At 54.1% G+C, this 16,894-nt stretch overlaps 7 protein-coding genes across 7 annotated transcripts; 4 read left to right on the top strand and 3 right to left on the bottom strand.

Annotated features, from left to right (window-relative positions):
* Positions 1-205: 205 nt before the first annotated feature.
* IWZ02DRAFT_491430 (uncharacterized protein) lies at positions 206-2,110 on the bottom strand (the record flags this gene model as incomplete). The annotated part of the gene is made up of 1 exon (XM_066769741.1): positions 206-2,110. The coding sequence occupies one exon, from the start codon at positions 2,108-2,110 to the stop codon at positions 206-208; it is 1,905 nt and encodes a 634-aa protein (XP_066621692.1).
* A 770-nt stretch (positions 2,111-2,880) lies between these two features.
* On the bottom strand, positions 2,881-3,999 carry IWZ02DRAFT_379905 (uncharacterized protein; the record flags this gene model as incomplete). The annotated part of the gene is made up of 1 exon (XM_066765068.1): positions 2,881-3,999. The coding sequence occupies one exon, from the start codon at positions 3,997-3,999 to the stop codon at positions 2,881-2,883; it is 1,119 nt and encodes a 372-aa protein (XP_066621691.1).
* A 202-nt stretch (positions 4,000-4,201) lies between these two features.
* On the top strand, positions 4,202-4,839 carry IWZ02DRAFT_379940 (4-carboxymuconolactone decarboxylase-like protein; the record flags this gene model as incomplete). The annotated part of the gene is made up of 2 exons (XM_066765072.1): positions 4,202-4,350; positions 4,398-4,839. The coding sequence occupies 2 exons, from the start codon at positions 4,202-4,204 to the stop codon at positions 4,837-4,839; spliced, it is 591 nt and encodes a 196-aa protein (XP_066621690.1).
* A 445-nt stretch (positions 4,840-5,284) lies between these two features.
* Positions 5,285-6,524, bottom strand: IWZ02DRAFT_491427 (high-affinity iron ion transporter FtrA; the record flags this gene model as incomplete). Its single annotated transcript, XM_066769740.1, has 4 exons — positions 5,285-5,783; positions 5,828-6,273; positions 6,319-6,443; positions 6,497-6,524. The coding sequence occupies 4 exons, from the start codon at positions 6,522-6,524 to the stop codon at positions 5,285-5,287; spliced, it is 1,098 nt and encodes a 365-aa protein (XP_066621689.1).
* A 474-nt stretch (positions 6,525-6,998) lies between these two features.
* On the top strand, positions 6,999-9,034 carry IWZ02DRAFT_379687 (putative ferrooxidoreductase Fet3; the record flags this gene model as incomplete). The annotated part of the gene is made up of 5 exons (XM_066765056.1): positions 6,999-7,346; positions 7,395-7,889; positions 7,952-8,172; positions 8,219-8,580; positions 8,697-9,034. 5 exons carry the CDS (start codon positions 6,999-7,001, stop codon positions 9,032-9,034), a joined length of 1,764 nt encoding a protein of 587 aa, XP_066621688.1.
* A 4,322-nt stretch (positions 9,035-13,356) lies between these two features.
* Positions 13,357-15,268, top strand: IWZ02DRAFT_403834 (putative ferric-chelate reductase). The gene is made up of 5 exons (XM_066765648.1): positions 13,357-13,487; positions 13,538-13,770; positions 13,817-13,869; positions 13,916-14,037; positions 14,083-15,268. Exons 1-5 carry the CDS (start codon positions 13,405-13,407, stop codon positions 15,128-15,130), a joined length of 1,539 nt encoding a protein of 512 aa, XP_066621687.1. The 5' UTR covers positions 13,357-13,404; the 3' UTR covers positions 15,131-15,268.
* A 478-nt stretch (positions 15,269-15,746) lies between these two features.
* IWZ02DRAFT_433999 (uncharacterized protein) lies at positions 15,747-16,838 on the top strand (the record flags this gene model as incomplete). The annotated part of the gene is made up of 2 exons (XM_066766334.1): positions 15,747-15,786; positions 15,838-16,838. 2 exons carry the CDS (start codon positions 15,747-15,749, stop codon positions 16,836-16,838), a joined length of 1,041 nt encoding a protein of 346 aa, XP_066621686.1.
* Between the last annotated feature and the right edge of the window lie 56 nt (positions 16,839-16,894).

Below are 16,894 nucleotides of genomic sequence, written 5' to 3'. Positions count from 1 at the left end.
TGCCTTCCGTTTCGTTTGAAAAAGGTGTTCCTGTTTCTGCGATTGCGTCTGGTTGTCGTTTTTCCCTTCCTTTGCGCTTCTTTTTGCTTCGTCTTGTCGTCTGTTCGACATTGGTAGGTAAGGTAGGCGAACAGCAAGGAAAGCAAGGAAGCAAGCACTGAAAGAAGCCGTCCGTCTCATGCCCTCTGCTCCCCTTCCATCCCTCTCACCACGTCTTCGCCGGATCGCCTTTGGCCGCGTCATGCGGCGTCACCACCGCATTCCGGCCCGTCTGAACCACCGCCGGCGCAGACGCAGACGCAGACTCGCGCGCCCTCAAAGCCGCAATAGCGCCCGAGACGACGGCATCCGTCTGCATCGGCATCGGCACGTGCGACGGCAAGGGCATCGACGCAAGCGCAGCAGCATACGCGCCATCTTCATCTGCACCATCACTCAACAACGCCTTCGCCCTCATCTTCCTCGCCTTCCTCGCCTCGGCCGCCGCCGCTTTCGCAGCCTTGGCCTTCGCCCTCGCAGCATCGATCGACGCAAGCGCAGCCGCGTACTCACTGTCGGTGTCTGAGTCCGTCGTCCCGTACGGATCCTCCTCGACGACCAAGTCGGCAGAGTGCGGAGCAGCCGCGATGCGCGCTGCTTCTTCCAGCGCCTCCTTTCGCCGCTGCAAGCGCGCCGCGCGCCGCGCTCGCTGCCGCCTCAGCGCGTTGGTTGCTAGGGCCGCGAGACCGGGGCGGAAGGACGACGGGTACGGCGAGCCGGGGTGCGATGCGTCCCAGCGGCGCAGCGCGAGCGATGAGGCGTGCGAGTGCGAGCGCGAGGGCAGGTTGGGCCGCATGCTTGGTGTCGGGTGGGCGGCGTAGTAGGGCGATGAGGCGAAGTCGATGGCCTCTACGTCGTCGTCGTTGTCGTTGATGTCGTCGTGATTGTTGGCGCGGTCCGCCTTGTCGGCTTCTTCGTCGGCGTTGCGCCGACAGCAGCACGAGCATGTGTCGTCGAGGCTTTCTTCGCTGGTGGTGCCGGTCGAGTAAATGGAGGAGGTGGGGCTGGGGAGGAGCACGCTGCGGCTGCGGGTGCGCGTGCGGTTGAGGTTGGCGTTGTTGCGGCGGTCGTGGTGGTTTGAGATCGAGGCTGGCGCTTCTTCGTTCAGCTGGGCGCGGAGACTCAGGGGCTGCGGACCGTGGAGACGTGGCAGTGCCGTTGTCATTACAGTGTCGCTTCTGCTTCTGCCCCGCGATGTCGTGGGATTGTTGGTGTTGCGTGCGTTCGAGCATCCGCGGCCTCCTGACGCTGCGGCCCTTTCACCTCCACCACCACGACTACCGCTGCCGTTGCCGTGGCCATACGCGTATCCGCGTCCATACGTCCTCTCGTAGCCGTACGCGAACTGGTCACCGCCATCGCCAGCACGCTCTCGAGTCTGCGGCCTTTGGGGCCTCCAGGGGCCGCTATCACTAGCCGCCCGGCGCCGCTGGCGCTGCTGCTCCTGCTGCTGCTGGGCCCGACGCCAAATGTTGCTGTTTGTGCTGGTGCACGAAAAGTCGCGGGGGCCAAGGATCGGCGGCGTCGTGCCGCGCACCGTGTACGGGTCGTAGTCCAAGTCTTCGGCGGAGAAGTGCGAGCGCGTGAAGCTGCTCAGTGAGAGCTTGCGGCTGCGGCCGCCGCTTTGCGACTTGCTGCTGTTGCCTGCCGTCGAGAGGCGCGAGAGCGAGCTCGGGATGGAGATCTTGGGGAGGAGATTCAGTCGAGGGAGTGGATTGGCTCCGGGAAGGGGACGGGAGAAGAGGCGGTGGAAGCGGGTGCGTATGGGAGTGCTGATCTTCGTCGTCTCTTCTTCGTCTTCGGCATTGGTGCTTGTCTCGTTCGGGCTTGGTTCAGCTGGAGAGGATTGGTTGGCGTTGAGGTCGTTCAGTGCAATGGCGCCGCCGGCCGTGGTGTTGGTGCCCTCATTAGTGCAGCAGAGGGCTTTGTAGGCTACCATGAGCTGTTCGAAGCGTGACTGGCGTGGCAAACGGCTGGCTGAAGTTTCCAATGGATCAGAAGGCGGAGGTGCCGGTGGTTGAGAGTCTGAGGAACCGGCTCCTTGAGGTCTGGCTTGATTCCTCTGGTCCATGGTGATTCTTGAGCAAGAAGGAATCTTGATTCAAGCTTTTAGTGAAGGGAATTCGAGAGTCAAATTCAAAGACAAAAGTTTTCAGGGAGTACGCGAGCGAGTTGTCGTTGAATGCTTGAGTGTACGACAACGAGCAACACTCGTAGACTGACGCTGAAGTGGAGAAGAAAGGAGAAAGAGAAGACATCGTTCTAGATTTGAGCGTATCTAAGTACCCATCTGAGTCCACCTCACAGCTTTTCAAACACCAGGAAGCCGCGGAGCTGTCCATCCAGGAACCCGCTGCACGTTTGCTCAACAGCACATTCCAAAGGGTACAAGATCGTGGAAGGCGGTGAGTGCGCAGATGGAAGGGGGAGCAAGTAAACGCTGGTAAGTTAAGCGAAAGCGAGCCTCGTGACTTTATCCAAGCGTCGGCTAGTCGTAATAGAGGACACTATGGTGAACGCTTTGGTCGATTGCAGTTGCGCAAATTGATGTCGTCATTTTGGGTTTGCTGTTTTGAGGCTGGCTGCCAGGGCGCAGCCATCGTGGAGCCTATCAGAGATCGCTCACGTGGACCGGGAGAGCATCGTGAGTTTTGTTAGCCGATGCAGGTACGCGCAGACGGAAGCGGCGGTTGCTGTTGTTGGCCGTGGGCCATATGACTCAGTGAATCGAGTGACTGAGGTGGTCCAGACCAACAGACAAGTCGACAGCAAAGACCGCGATTTCTCCCATGCTGTCGCAAACGATGACTGCATTCCTTTTCCTTGTTTGACCAGGCAGCTTCACGGAAGACCTGATGCTTGAGGAATCCTCTTGTAGAGGTGGATCTGATAGCGCATATTCTCCAGCTCAATGGGGTACTTCAGTCCTTCAGGCAGCCGGAACCAGCGCGATTCGTCCTCGAGCGTCTTCTCCCATTTGCGCACCTGGGTCGTCGACAAGAGCGTGTGGTCCAGGATCCAGTGCATCGGATACTTCTTCTCTGCGCCATTGAGCGTCACGGTCGAATAGCTCCCCGGGCTGTCGACGACGAGCAACTGTGCCCCAGCGGGCAGCACCTCGGTCAGCACTAGCAGGAACCGCTGCGTCTTTGCCAGGGAAGCCGTGTAGAGCTCGTTCAGGGTGAACATGATGGTCACCATGTTTGCGTCCTTGACCTCGGCGGAAAGTTCTTCGTGTTCCATGGAGAGGACGTCTTGTTGGAGGAATCTGGTGTGAAAGAGCTCGGGCGTCAAAAGCTCCTTGTTGGCCTCTTTTGCAGCCGCAGAAGCATATTTGGAAAGAGGAGGTGGGCTTGTGATGGCGTTTTGGAGGCTCGCGACGACGGGCGACCAATTTGCAATGTCAATCGCGGTGACGTCCATGCGTGACATTGGTCGTTTGTTCTCTTTGGCGTCACCATCGCTGCCCTCGTCGATGAGATGGCGGAAAAATCCAGCAAGGCCTACGATTTCGGCTCCAGCACCTCCACCAAGACAGACGACTCGGAAAGAATCATCCGCATCCTTCGCTCCTATCTCTTTCTGGAGGAAGCGGTCTTCCAGATGCTCAAAAATTTGCGCATAGCCCAGCGCTCTGCTGGGGCTCCATCGTACAGCATATGCCTCGAGGTGGTCGTCCCTGCCAAAGGCCTCAAGGAAATCCCTGTTGAAAAGATGCTGTTTCACCTGTTGTAGCAACGGCTTGACATCAGAAGCCAAACGCTCTGAAAAGGCATTGCGAAAAACATTGAGCAGAGGTTGCAGCGAGTGGAGACCGGTCTTTGCAACGGGGCCGCTGGGCTTTTCGGGCGGTGTTGATGAATGTTTCGTTTTGTCCTGGCTCTTGGAGGCGGGACGGCCACCTTCCGTCTTGGTCTTGGAGGGTTGCTTTAGTCTGGCGGACGATTTGCCGGGGGCCATGGTTGATGGAGGGCGGGATGAAACGACCTGCGCAGAGCGCCGACAAGGGTCCCGTCTTTCTCCAAAGGCGGTCACCCCGAACTCCCTCGCACCTCATCCAATCCCTCGACTCATCGTCGGCTATGCGGCTACAACGTCCCATCAAATACTCAGCCTCACCTGCTTTGTTCCCTTCCCATCCTTACTGCCTGTTTCCTCCATGATGCGTCTGCCCTACGTCCCCAACCCACCCGAATTCGAGGATCCGGCTGACCAGGCCGTTCTCCGTCGCGTCCAAGAGAGACGTGGGGAGAGGGGTCTAATGAAGCTGGACCTTGCGCTGCTCCACTCTCCACCTGTGGCAGATGGCTGGTGAGCCATACCACAGCGCAGAAATAGGAGGATGCTAAATCTGCCAGGAATTCCTTCATTGGCGCCATTCGTCAACGCACCTCGCTTCCAACTTCGGTTCGCGAATTGGCCATTTGCCGCGTCGCCGTGCTCAATAAAGCATGGTACGAATGGAAGTCTCATTCACCCATTCTTCGCGAAGCTGGCGACCTGGACGAGGAGGCCATCCAGGAAATCCTGAACTCCCCTCCAACTGGAAATGAAGCCGCCCCGTCGAGCAGTTCCGGATCGAAACTTCCGGAAAAGCACCGCATCGTCATGGCCTTTACAGATGCCTCAACAGTCGACATTGGTGTCCCAGACGCAGTCTTTGAAAAGCTCAAGACCCACTTCACAGATAGGGAGATTGTTGAAATAACCGCAACTGTGGCTGCTTACAACTGCGTCAGTCGCTTTCTGGTGGCTTTGGACATTGGAGAGCAGAATGGTCAGCCGAAACCCGACTCGTGAGCTGTTCAAGCCGACGTGCGATTGGTTGGAGGGCTCTTGTCCTTCGAGGCAAACAGTTGGTCAATGCTCGATTCCTGAGGCGGGAGAATCGTCACTTGATTGGACTGATGCCCATATCTTGAACTATCACATCTCTGAATCAAACTTGTACAGAGGTGCATGGAGACATCATGGTCCTTTTCTTTTGCAAGATGGTTCAATCACTATTGGTTGCCCGAAGCCATGCGTGGAAAACCCCAGGCTCCTCCTCCACACAGCTACCGTGCAAGAATCGTAGAGGAATACAAACTAGTCAAGATACATTACCGATCCCGTCACGTCACTCCACACTCGACCAAGTCATGAAATTTTCCCTATTCTCAACGACAAGATCCGCATCGACGGAGAGTCAGGCTTCTGACGTGCTACGAGAGTACCGATTCTGTCATACTGTTGCCGACTCGATTCAAACGCCAACCTCTTTGGCCTTAAGAGCGGCATTGGGTATTTTGCCATTCGTCTCTACGAGGCCCTCTTTGCGCTCAAAGTGGTCGGAACCGCTGTCCTGACTGGTCTTTGCGCTCGACTTGAGAAGCGGATAATGGCCGTTTCTTTCTTTGAAGCGCATCGTTACGAAAACGACGATGATGACCAGCCAGTAGAGATTGTACGAAATCACGGAGCCATAGGTTGCCGAATTCTGCCATCCAAAGATGGAGTTGAAGATGCCCCAGCCGCCACCTCCATTCATCTCGGGGTTGCAACAATTGACGTGCCACACGCTCTTCCGAATATCATACGACCCGGGGCCTGATCCTGTCTCTGACGCATCACCGCCAATGACTTTGTTCCACTTGTCGTTCTCAAAGTACCACACGGCCTTGGAGAACAGACCAGCGGCAACAAGGTATAATGCGCAGGTCGAGATGATCAAGAAGAGCTGGAGCGAGGTCGAATTGCCGGACCTGTCGCTCATCAGCAACGCCTAAGGAATCGATTATCCACGTACCTGTAGAGGAGGTATCCGATGGCACACCCTGCCGCTATTCCGCAAATAACGGCCAGTGGAAATGATTCAGCAGGAAGTCCAAGAGCAACTCCACCAATGTAGACGACGGCCTCGAGACCCTCGCGCAAGACTGTCACAAAAGGTAGGAGAAACATGGCGTACTTCTCGCACCAGCGCTTGAAACCAGAGGAAGTTGAGTCGGCAGGCGTCCTCCTGGCTTCAAAAGCTTTTGCAAGCTTGACGCGCCACTTGTCTTGCATCTTGTTGACACGGAGCAGAGCTGCACCCATAATGGTGATGATGAGAGATGCCAGAAGACCGAATGTGCCTTCCCAGATGTCCTCTGTTTTGGCGAAGTGATCTTTGCCCACCGTGTACCAAGCTGCAATCATGCCAGCTCCGATGCAGAGGCAGATGATGAACCCGAGACCCACTCCTGCCCAGACCTGAGGCTGTCAACATCGCTTTCGGGATTTTCTTGGGTGAATTACCTGTCGTAAGAGCGATCTATACGCCGCGGCTTCACTTTCTTTGCCCAGAGTTTGCTTCAAGAAGGCCAGCAAGACTGACACAATGATACTAGTCTCGAGGCATTCTCGGAAAACAATGAAGAAGACTGCAGTCGTCGTCAACAATGCTCGTTCTCAAGTCGTTGAGGAAGCAACGCACCGGACACTGCAAAAACGTTGGCAGTCATTGTTGATCAGCTTGAGCGATCCGGAAGGCAAAAGAGTGTGGTATCCGGAGGTTCGGAGAGGATGGGATGCAGAGGATCAGATAAGTAAAGCCAGGCTTGACAGGCGGGAAAGCTGCTGGACCATGGCAGCAAAAGCCGGCATCGGCAACTAGCTTGCGGGTGAACCATACTCGTGGAGTAACAGAGCCAGACCAGCATAAAAATGGCGCGACACTGAGCTGAAGCCCCGCCGGACAACGCCGTGTGGTCCTCAGTGGTCGGTACGACGTCGACGGACCCTGGCTGGCTACCGCTTGCAGCATCCATTGATCCATTAAGCTTTTTGGCGCACCTCTTTGCCAATAATCGCACCTTTTTAAAACCTAGATTCAATGACCATCTTGCCCTCTCGATCTTATCTATCGCATCTCTACCCGTGCTGCCATAGATAATCATCGATCCATATCCCCCTCAATTCAGCTCAGTGCTGGCCTCATGGCGTTCTTCAAGCTTGCAGTCGCCTCGCTTGCGCTCTTCTCCTATGGCTCCGTCGTCAATGCTGAGACAATTACATACGACTGGAACATTACATGGACCACTGCAAACCCCGATGGCATGCTGGAGCGGCCAGTCATTGGCATTAATGGCAAATGGCCGCTCCCGGTGCTCAACTTGACCAAAGGTGATCGTGTTATTGCCAATGTTTACAATGATCTCGGGAACCAGTCTACATCAATTCACTGGCATGGTTTCTTCCACCATGGGACCAATGACATGGACGGTCCCCCGCACGTGGTTCAGTGCGAAATAGCCCCAGGGTCAATGTTTACTTACAACTTCACGGTAAGTACTTAAGATCAAAAGGGTCTGCCAATTGCTAAAAGAATGCAGCTGGAGCAATCGGGTCTTTACTGGTACCACTCTCACAGTCGAGGTCAATATCCAGATGGCCTCAGGCAAGCTCTCATCATCACTGACCCGGAGAATCCGTACCTTGGCCAGTATGATGAAGAGCTTGTCGTCACCCTGTCGGACTGGTATCATGATCAAATGCCTGGTCTGCTGAAGGACTTTATCAGTGTCAAGAATCCAACTGGCGCTGAGCCTGTCCCCAACTCTGCGCTCATGAATGAAACCCAGAATTTCGAACTCTCGGTGCAGCCCGGAAAGACTTATTTGTTGCGGCTCGTCAACATCGGCGCGTTTGCAAGTCATTATTTCTGGATTGAAGGCCACAACTTGACCATTGTTGAGGTGGATGGCGTCTGGACAAAACCAGCCGAAACTAACATGATCTACCTTACCAGTGCCCAACGTTACAGTGTGCTTGTGAAGATGAAGAACGACACAACCAAGAATTATCCAATGGTTGGCAGCATGGACACGGTAAGCTCTTACTTCGCACGTTCATCGACGTTTCCAAGTAGCACGAAAGCTGACAAAAGCAGGATCTTTTCGACGCAATTCCTTCAGACCTCAATTACAATGTGACTGGCTACCTGATATACGACAAGCATGGGCACCGGCCACAGCCTTATGTTCTCGACGAGTTCGGTCCCTACGATGACTTCAACCTTGAACCTATAGATGGAGTTGCGCTCTACAAGAACCCGGACCAAGTGATTGTGCTGAACATGAGCATGAACAACCTCGGAGATGGAGCCAACTAGTGAGTCCTCATTAATCATTTGCCAACTACAAGCTGACATAAGTAGTGCATTCTTCAATGACATTACGTACACGGCGCAAAAAGTGCCAACCCTCTACTCGGTCCTCAGTTCTGGCTCGGCGGCCACCAACCCGGTCATTTACGGCCACGACACCAACTCTTATGTCCTCATGAAAGACCAAGTGATTGACGTCGTCCTCAATAATATGGATACTGGGAAACATCCTTTCCATTTGCACGGCCACAACTTCCAAGTCCTGTACCGCAGCCCGGAGGAGGAGGGATTCTTCAACTCGACGAACACGACGAACTTCCCGGCAGTGCCGATGCGCAGAGACACAATTATGGCGAGGCCGACCGGCAATTTTTTGATCCGCTTTAGGGCCGATAATCCAGGTGTCTGGCTGTGTAAGTCCCCCCTGTTCCCCGGACCTCAACCCCACCCACTCCCCCCTCAACACCACGACACCTCGACCATGCTGTACCTTTATAACGCCTTCTGACGCAACGAAATTGACGGACAGTCCACTGTCACCTGACATGGCACCTAGACGCTGGTTTAGCGATGTCCATGATCGAAGCGCCTCTGGAAATGCAACAGTTGATCAAGATTCCCCAAAATCACTACGACGTCTGCAAGGCTAGCGGCGAATTGACCGCCGGCAACGCAGCCGGTAACACGGTAGACCTTTTCGACTTGACTGGAGAGAACAGATCTGTGGACCCATTGCCTGCTGGCTTCGAAGCAAAGGGCATCGTGGCTCTGGTCTTCAGCTGTGTGGCCGCCTTTTTGGGCATGGCAGCGGTGGCTTGGTACGGCGCAGCTCCACTAAGCGCACCAGTAGTGCCAACCACACAATGACCAACTCGTCAACATGGATGCAAGATTGCTATGGTTGGAAAGAAAAAGAGGGCGGTGTGAACGATATCCAAAGAGTATTTCATGTGGCGTTGTGTGTGCAAATCCCCCATAACCCAGTCCAACAAGTCATGTTTCCGTGTAATAGCACCTGTAACTCCCAACTAGTTTCAATTCATGTCGCGAGGCACTGTTTATCAACAAGTGCGGATCTGCTTCTAGCATTTCGATATGCCGTTTGGCAAAACTCGAAGCACCTTCCCGTTTGGGACGCTCCTTCACGTCCCACATCCTTCTTACTCGATTCGCCTAGACTCGCTTAACGTCACACCTCGCCCGTTTGCTTCGCCCACCCACCACCTCCACCACGCAAACCTTTGCCTCTTTTGACGCTCATCTTGTGCAAACGATTGCACAGGCGCTTCGCTGCGGCGAAACCCTCTCTTTTCCCCTCGCACCATCGCCCTGTGTTACCCAAAGGACCTCAAGCTCCCCAAGCTCGCCCATCGTCATCGCTCAGGCGCCGGCAAGACCCTGACCTCGGCGTCAAGGAATCACAGAGCGGAAACAAGGAGCACTCCTCCAGCTGAGGTAAGACACGCGTTGGGGGCATTCATACGGCCGTCGAATGGCAAGCTGACAGGGTACAGGGAGCATTCGTCGCCCGGGGGGCAGTTTTCAGTTACCGCTTTTCACCATCTCTTTGCGATTTTGAGAGCCGCCGGCCAAGACGCTTCGTCCCGTTCCAGCCCACGCTTTCACCAGTGCGCAGGAGCTGCCCTCAACCGTGTGCCCGCCAAGCTTCGACAAGTCCTGCCTGTGCCTACCCAACAGCACTGGCCTGCGGCTCTGCGACTGCTACATCTCACCAGCAACTCTCGTGGCTTCGTCCAAGGATTGAGACAAGAATCCTGAGCCGAGAGCAACATGGGGTCCACATGGGCGCTGCGCTGACCTGCCCATCTATCCCATTCGGCTAGCCGGTTGACCGCACCCACGAGAATCATGTCGACGGTGGCCTTGCCACGAGATGGCCTGCAAGGACAGGCGCGAAGACTCGGCCGCCGATCAAAGAGTCTTGGCTGCTGCTCAAGACCTTCTCCAACGTCCTCTTCTAGTCTTTTCGCTCGACAGTCTACCACCACCAAGCGCCGCCACATCCGCTTACCAGTAGACATTGTGCACAATGAATACGACTGCACGGGTTCAACCAGTTGCTTTGCGAAGCGGTGGATTCTGTACGATGAAGTCCTAAGGACTGGCAGGCCTGCCGAAAAGGGGGTCTACCAAGCTTTGCTCGCTACCCCTGGATGCCATACCCATCGCCCGTGGCGCCAACATGGTTTGGTGCTTTCGATAGCCGTCCGATGCCCGAAACTTGGAGCTCGAGTGCATGAACTGTGGGATGAGGATCGAGAAGAGGGCCGCATGGAACCCCTACAGACTTAGCGCTATCTGGTGTCAAGCCTGTAAGTCATTCTTCACCCACCACCACGCCATTCGGCTAAAGAATCTTATTGAAGTGCACAAACGAAACAATGCTGGCGAATCGACACCCTGCCAACAATCGAACTGTAAGTATCTTATGATACGTGTACGACCAGACGAAACGCAAGCATCGGAGGGGAAGAGGGCCGCCTGGTGGTGCAAGACTTTGGGCCAGTACGTATGTGAGCCATGTGCAAACAACCTGGCGCGCAGGCACAGTATGGCACAAGTGACCGAAAAAGATGCAAACCTGACACCAAAAGGACCCAACGCTCTGGAGATTCCTTTGTCAATAAGTCGCGGAAGCAAGTCTTTCTTCATGCACCACCACAAGGTCAGACCAGTCAACCATATTACGCAGCACAAGTCCATTGTTGTCGGCGTTACAATCAGATGCCCAGAGCCCGATTTTCATCACCGTACATGATGATCCGCGGACGACCAGATGAGGCGCAAGCTGTAGAGGGCAAGCGCGCCGCCAGATGGTGCAAGAGCCAAGGCTGCCATGTGTGCGAGCCGTGCGCAAACAACCTCAGGCGGAAACAAGACATGCAGGATGTGGCGAGCCAAGACGATGAGGGACTCTGTGGGATTTGTAGCAAAAAACTCTCGAACTCCGAGAGAGTGCTCGGAGGACGGCAAAGAGATCTGCGTCGCCTGCAACCACCATCAGCAGCTCGAATCCAACTTTGCCCTGCCGGAGGAAACCACCTGTGCCAACAAGCACTGCAAAAGGATTCTTGCACCGACGGACAGACTGGCCAAGCGCAAGGTCATTGAAGCATACGATCAGCTCCTTGTGTATAGCTGCCAAGCTTGGTACTTGAAAACATGCAAGCCCAAGGAGGTGCTGCCAGAGGGCACGAACTGTTCCCGCTGCTTTGAGGTCATCAGTGAAGGAGGCAGCAAGGCCAAATTTCGCGACCCGAACGACCCTGACAAGACACAGGGTGCTCTCCAGTGACAAAACCAAGCTCAGAGACCCAGAGGATCCCAATGCATCACAAGTTGTTCTCCGATGGCACGACCTGTTCCCGGGTGTGCTCAGCGATGGCTTCCAACAGGCAAATATCAGAGATCCTGGAGAGTTGGACATGACGCACATCAATTTTCATGGTGTTGGGGTTGGAAATGCTGGGACTGATCGGAGAGCGAAGTTGCTTGATGTCAAGGATTGTTAAGAAGTTAGTATCCGCCCAGAGAGGGCCACTACAGCTCGAGAGAGTTTTCGGCATGAATTTAGCAAAATCGCTAAGCTAGCCCTCTAATGGACTTTAAGGTGGATCTCCAATTGGGACGCTGACGAGTTCTCGCTTGGACTCCGATCGATGGTTAGGATTCAGTCAAGAAAGTGGCTGAGCAGAGTAGTGCCTTGGTTGCTGCAGTCTTGCCTTGGATTATTTTGAGAACTTCATCCGCCAATAAGGGGGCTCAGCTAGTCCATCGACAGACTCATGCATGAAATGTAAACGTTCCAAGTGGGCCGTCAGCTTAGGCGGCTTTCCTTACCCGCCAAGGCGTCTCTAGCCAAATACAAAAAGCACTGGTTAAGCTCGACCAAGCAGCTCCAAGCCTCATCAATCATGGCGATCAAGACAATGTGGAAGCATCCCAAGCATTTGCGAGGTTTTACTTATCAAGCAGCATGATCCCAGTCGTGATCAAGAGCACTGTCCCTTTTTCAACACTCTCCCGGACGGCTAGGCGTTCGGCAAGATGGGTCTGAGACGGACTTCTGTCCTACCGTTTGCATGAACGTAAGTTGACTTTTTCTTGGCCAGTCCCTTGTCATGCAGCGCGAAGGTTCCGGACGGCTATATTGACGCGAAACGATCGATATCGGAGCCCACTTATCTGATCGTTTCCTACATCAAGCCATCTGTGGTCGTTGGTCCTTGAAGATCCGAGGAGTCGTCGAATATCTAACAAAAACAGTCTTTGACGTCGATTTCCTCTCCCCTCGTCAATTGCTTCTTCAAATCCAATCATGAGCAGTTGGACACACTGTTGTGCCATTTGGGCTTTGCTTTTTCTAACTGCGCTGGCGAAACTAAAAACTCCCGTACCGGAAGGGCCATCTCAATACTGTTTCTGTGCCATTTACTTGGGATTGAGTCCGCTGAAATGGTCTGAGCATGGTGGCAGCAACTCATCACAACGGTGAGTGTACTTCTTATTTGAAGTCTATTGCTTACAGAATGAACAGACCAGACCACGCAAATGGCCAACCCAATTCTACCGTGTCAACTCAATCCGCCAAAAGCTCCAAGGTGACCGCATGCACCGTTGCAGTCGAAATGACGTCGCTGTACGCTTCGGCCAAAGCATATTGCTCCGATGAACAAGTGTCCGCAGGTGTCGAATACTGGAAGAAGATTTGCAAGGACTTGGATCTCGCGAGTGTCACTGGTTTGGTAACAGACTCTTTCATCCAAGGCCTTGAATCTGTTGATCCAGAACGGAACAAATCATCGAAGATCACTGAGCCATCTCTGCTTGCAAAGGAGTATTTCGACCGGGCGTGTCGGACTGTTGTAAGCAATTATTTCCCGTCGTACCATGGTAGTAGTAGCTGACATGCCCAGAACGCATGGGCCAAACTCGATTCAGACACGAAGAACTTCGGCTGGATCATCATGGCATACTGGGGAGCCATCGTTTTCCTCGGAATCGTAGCCAACGTCTTCCGCCAATTTCGATCCAAGTACTATGAAGGGGCCACAGACGACGTTCAGGGAGAACACCAGACCAGCAAATCAGGTACCATTACAGAATCCACCTCGACTGTTTATTGGTGGTTACAGAGCCATGTCGTTATTCCTGCAACCATTGGAACTTATCACAATCGCCTGCTTCATTGGTGCACCATCCCCAAGCGACTTGAAATGATCGTCTTGACTGGATTTTGGGTATTGTGCATCGTACTGTGCTGTGCGAATTACGCTGCTGTATTCCCTGGAAATATCATGTGAAGACCCCTATCTACCAATTCGGATACGCTCCCTGACACGATGACAGGAAGCCAAATACTGCGCAACAGATCTGGTCGTACACCGCAGACCGCTTAGGCCTCCTGGCCCTTGCTTTGCTTCCTTGGATCTGGATGTTTGCTGGACGGAACAATATCTTCATTTGGGCAACGGGATGGAGCTTCCGCAGATTCAACATCTTCCACCGACACATCGCACGGGTTGTGACCTTGTTGTCCATCTACCATGGTATTGGTGAATCTATAGTTCGCATCGAATACAGTAGGTCAAGTTCTGAGGTGTGAACTTCACCGCGCTGACTGGACAGCTCACAAGTACAAGGAGTTACTGCAGTTTGATTGGTTTAGATTCGGCATGATGGTATGCACGTCCCCTTGATAGACTTACATCGAGCTGACGTTTGAAGGCCGTTGTCGCCATGTGCACTATGGTAGCCACTTCCAACAGTTGGGTTCGGGCCAGATTCTATGAGGCATTCCTCGCCCTTCACTTTGCGCTTGCCATATTAGTGGTGATATCCATCTTCGTGTAAGTTTGTAGCTCTGAAATGGTGCTCAATCTGACGTCTTCAAGCCACTTTTTAGCCATGGACAAAGAATATAAGAATTTCCTCTGGGCCGTGGTCGCAATCTGGTGCTTCGACCGATTCCTCAGAGTTGTTCGTCTCATATACTGCAACCTCTACGTCCGTTTCAGCAACGGCATTGTCAAGGGCCCCTCGGCCATGGCCACCTACAGCAAGGATACCGAAGTCGTAAGACTTGACATCAAACCTGGTTCTCTGCCTTTCGCACCGGGTCCGGGTCAATCGTACTATCTGTACGAACCTTTGCGATTCAAGGGATGGGAATGCCACCCTCTGAGCCTGGGCGCCTACACATCAGCCCAGACTATCTCACCCTGCCTAACTGCAGAAATTGATCAGGCTGTTGCCACCTCTCGTCCCGCGTCAGACGCCATTTCTGCTGCTTCCACGGCCGAGCCTACGTTCACTTTTTGGATCAGACCATACGCTGGTTGGACCCGTCGTCTCCGCGACAAGTGCCTGGCTTCCCCTTCTCTCGCCATCGCCCCCACCATTCTACTTGAAGGACCCTACGGCCACGCTGCTCCTCTTCATACGTTTGACAGCGTACTCTTGATTGCTGGCGGCACGGGAATCTCGACTGCTGCGCCATACATCATCGACCATGTCCGACGCGCCGCAGAAGGGCGCACGCGTACGCGCTCCATAAAACTAGTATGGGTCGCGCGTCAATCAGCTTTCATACAAGACCTCTGTCGACGTGAGTTAGCCCCAGCGCTGCGCCGTTCAGATTTCGAAGGCCTGTTTTGGGCGTCGAGGGACAAGGAGGCAGACATGAAAAACGCCGACGTCGAAAAGGACGGCATCTTTGTCAATGAGCAGAGACAGATTTCAGTCGAGATACGCCAGGGGCGACCCGAAATCCAGGCTCTGGTAACGAACCTTGCGCGCGAATGGAAGCAGACTGGTCAGAGGGCGGTCGTTCTGGCGTCAGGACCAGGCGATATTGCGGATGAGGCTCGGGAGGCGGTTCATGTGGCGCTTAAAAGCGGGTGCCGCCATTTGAAGTATGTCGAGGAGGCCTATGGCTGGTGAAGACAAAAGTTTGGAACGGTACGTCTATCATGTTTTGAATCTATTGCTCCAAGTCTGAAATTTTTGCAAGTTGGTTTGGCGGATGATGCGGTATCTCTTGGTGATCATTGGTAGGGGGTCTAAACTTGGTTAGCAAGGGGGTGACAACCAATCGACCCCTCTCAGAGACATTTAAATATTGCTTCTTTCCTCTCCAAACAACCCGCATCCTCTGAAAGCACAATCTTGAATACTTCCATACCATTTGGTGCCACTGTTGCTGTCAAGCTCGGATACGACTTCTTGCTCGGGACACTCAGACAAGGCTTCACTCGCTCTGTCCAAAGTAAATCGACCATGGGAAAGAAGAAATTGCGAATTGCGACTTCCAATCATCGCCTTTGACCATTGAGACTTTGCCAGTCGATCGTAAACGAATTTAATTCATCCTTGGATCCTTTACGCCGGCGTCTATACCCATTCATTTCTCCCCCAACAGTGGTTCTGCTATTTGGTTCGACAAGCATTATCCCCAACAGGACCACGTTTTGGGCGAGCAGAGACCATTAAATCACTCGAAATCCTCCATAATTTAGGCATTATACTAGTTCCCGAGAGCCCTTAGAGACAAGTCATCATGGGCCACCAAGTCCGCACGCCCTTCTCTCCGCCAGGATGTGGGTGAAGATTGCCCCCTTTATGACATTCAGACGCTGAACAGACTCCAGTGCACCAGTATCCAGCTACGACCGGCCAAGACGAAGGTCCTAGTTGGGAACTCTCCTCAGGGTTGGGCGCACAGCAGCCTGCTACCATCGACGCCAGGCTTCTCCACCACGTCAACGGCGTAGATCCAACCGCTCCGTGGTGCACAGATGATGCGACCATTGAGGAAAAAGAAAGGAATTTCCGGCAGCAGCAGTCATACCAGGAAGATTTTGACACTGTCATGAATGATCCCTTCATCGATACGGACGACCATTTGCAAAATCAACCAGGGGAACCCGCTTTCATTGATCGGAACCACCATATCAACACCCAAACGTACATGGGTGACCTACACCAAGGAACAGCCACGCCCTCACCAATGATGCAAATTGATCAGAACCATACCAACGCCCAGACGCACGTGGGAGACCTACACCAAGGAGCAGCAATGCCCTCACCAATGATGCAAATTGATCAGAACCACCACATCAACGCCCAAACGCCCGTGGGTGGAGACCTACGCCGAAGAGCAGTCATGCGCTCGTCGATGATGCAACTTCAGCAACACCAGCAAAACCCGCCACATGGGCTCAACTGGCAAATCCAAGTCAACAATGGCCACGGCAACATCATCCGCCCCGCCCCTACTAACCCCCCACGCCCAATTGCACCAATGCGGAGGTCGTCGGCGTCGCCGTCGGCGCCGACACACAACTTGCAGCAGCAGCAGCACCCCCCGCAGCAGAATCTCCAGCAGCAGCACGTCTCAGAAAATCCCCGCCGCAAACGCCGCCGCCTCGATGCTGGAGAGGAGGTCGTTCACGGCGGCGGCGAGGCGCGGCGCGAAGCGCAACCCCCACCCGCCAACATGCGAAGCGGCGCCATTACTGGCGCGCCGAATGCCCAGGGAACCGCTGCTGCTGCTGCTGCTGCTGCTACCACCGATGCGGCCAGAGCTGCTGTTGAGTCGCCGAATAGTCGCTGGACTTGTCCTGAACTTCAACGGCGGTTTGGTTTTTAGGAGGAGCTGGGGTTGGTGTGAGGCCTTCGTGGGCTAAGCATCGTGGGGGAAAGGGA

This window comes from Phyllosticta citriasiana (assembly GCF_038021145.1).
Source record: "Phyllosticta citriasiana strain CBS 120426 chromosome Unknown IWZ02scaffold_8, whole genome shotgun sequence".
Taxonomy (NCBI): Eukaryota; Fungi; Ascomycota; class Dothideomycetes; order Botryosphaeriales; family Phyllostictaceae; genus Phyllosticta; species Phyllosticta citriasiana.
The sequence above is the reverse complement of the archived record's forward strand: the minus strand, read 5'-3'. Positions and strand labels throughout refer to the sequence as shown.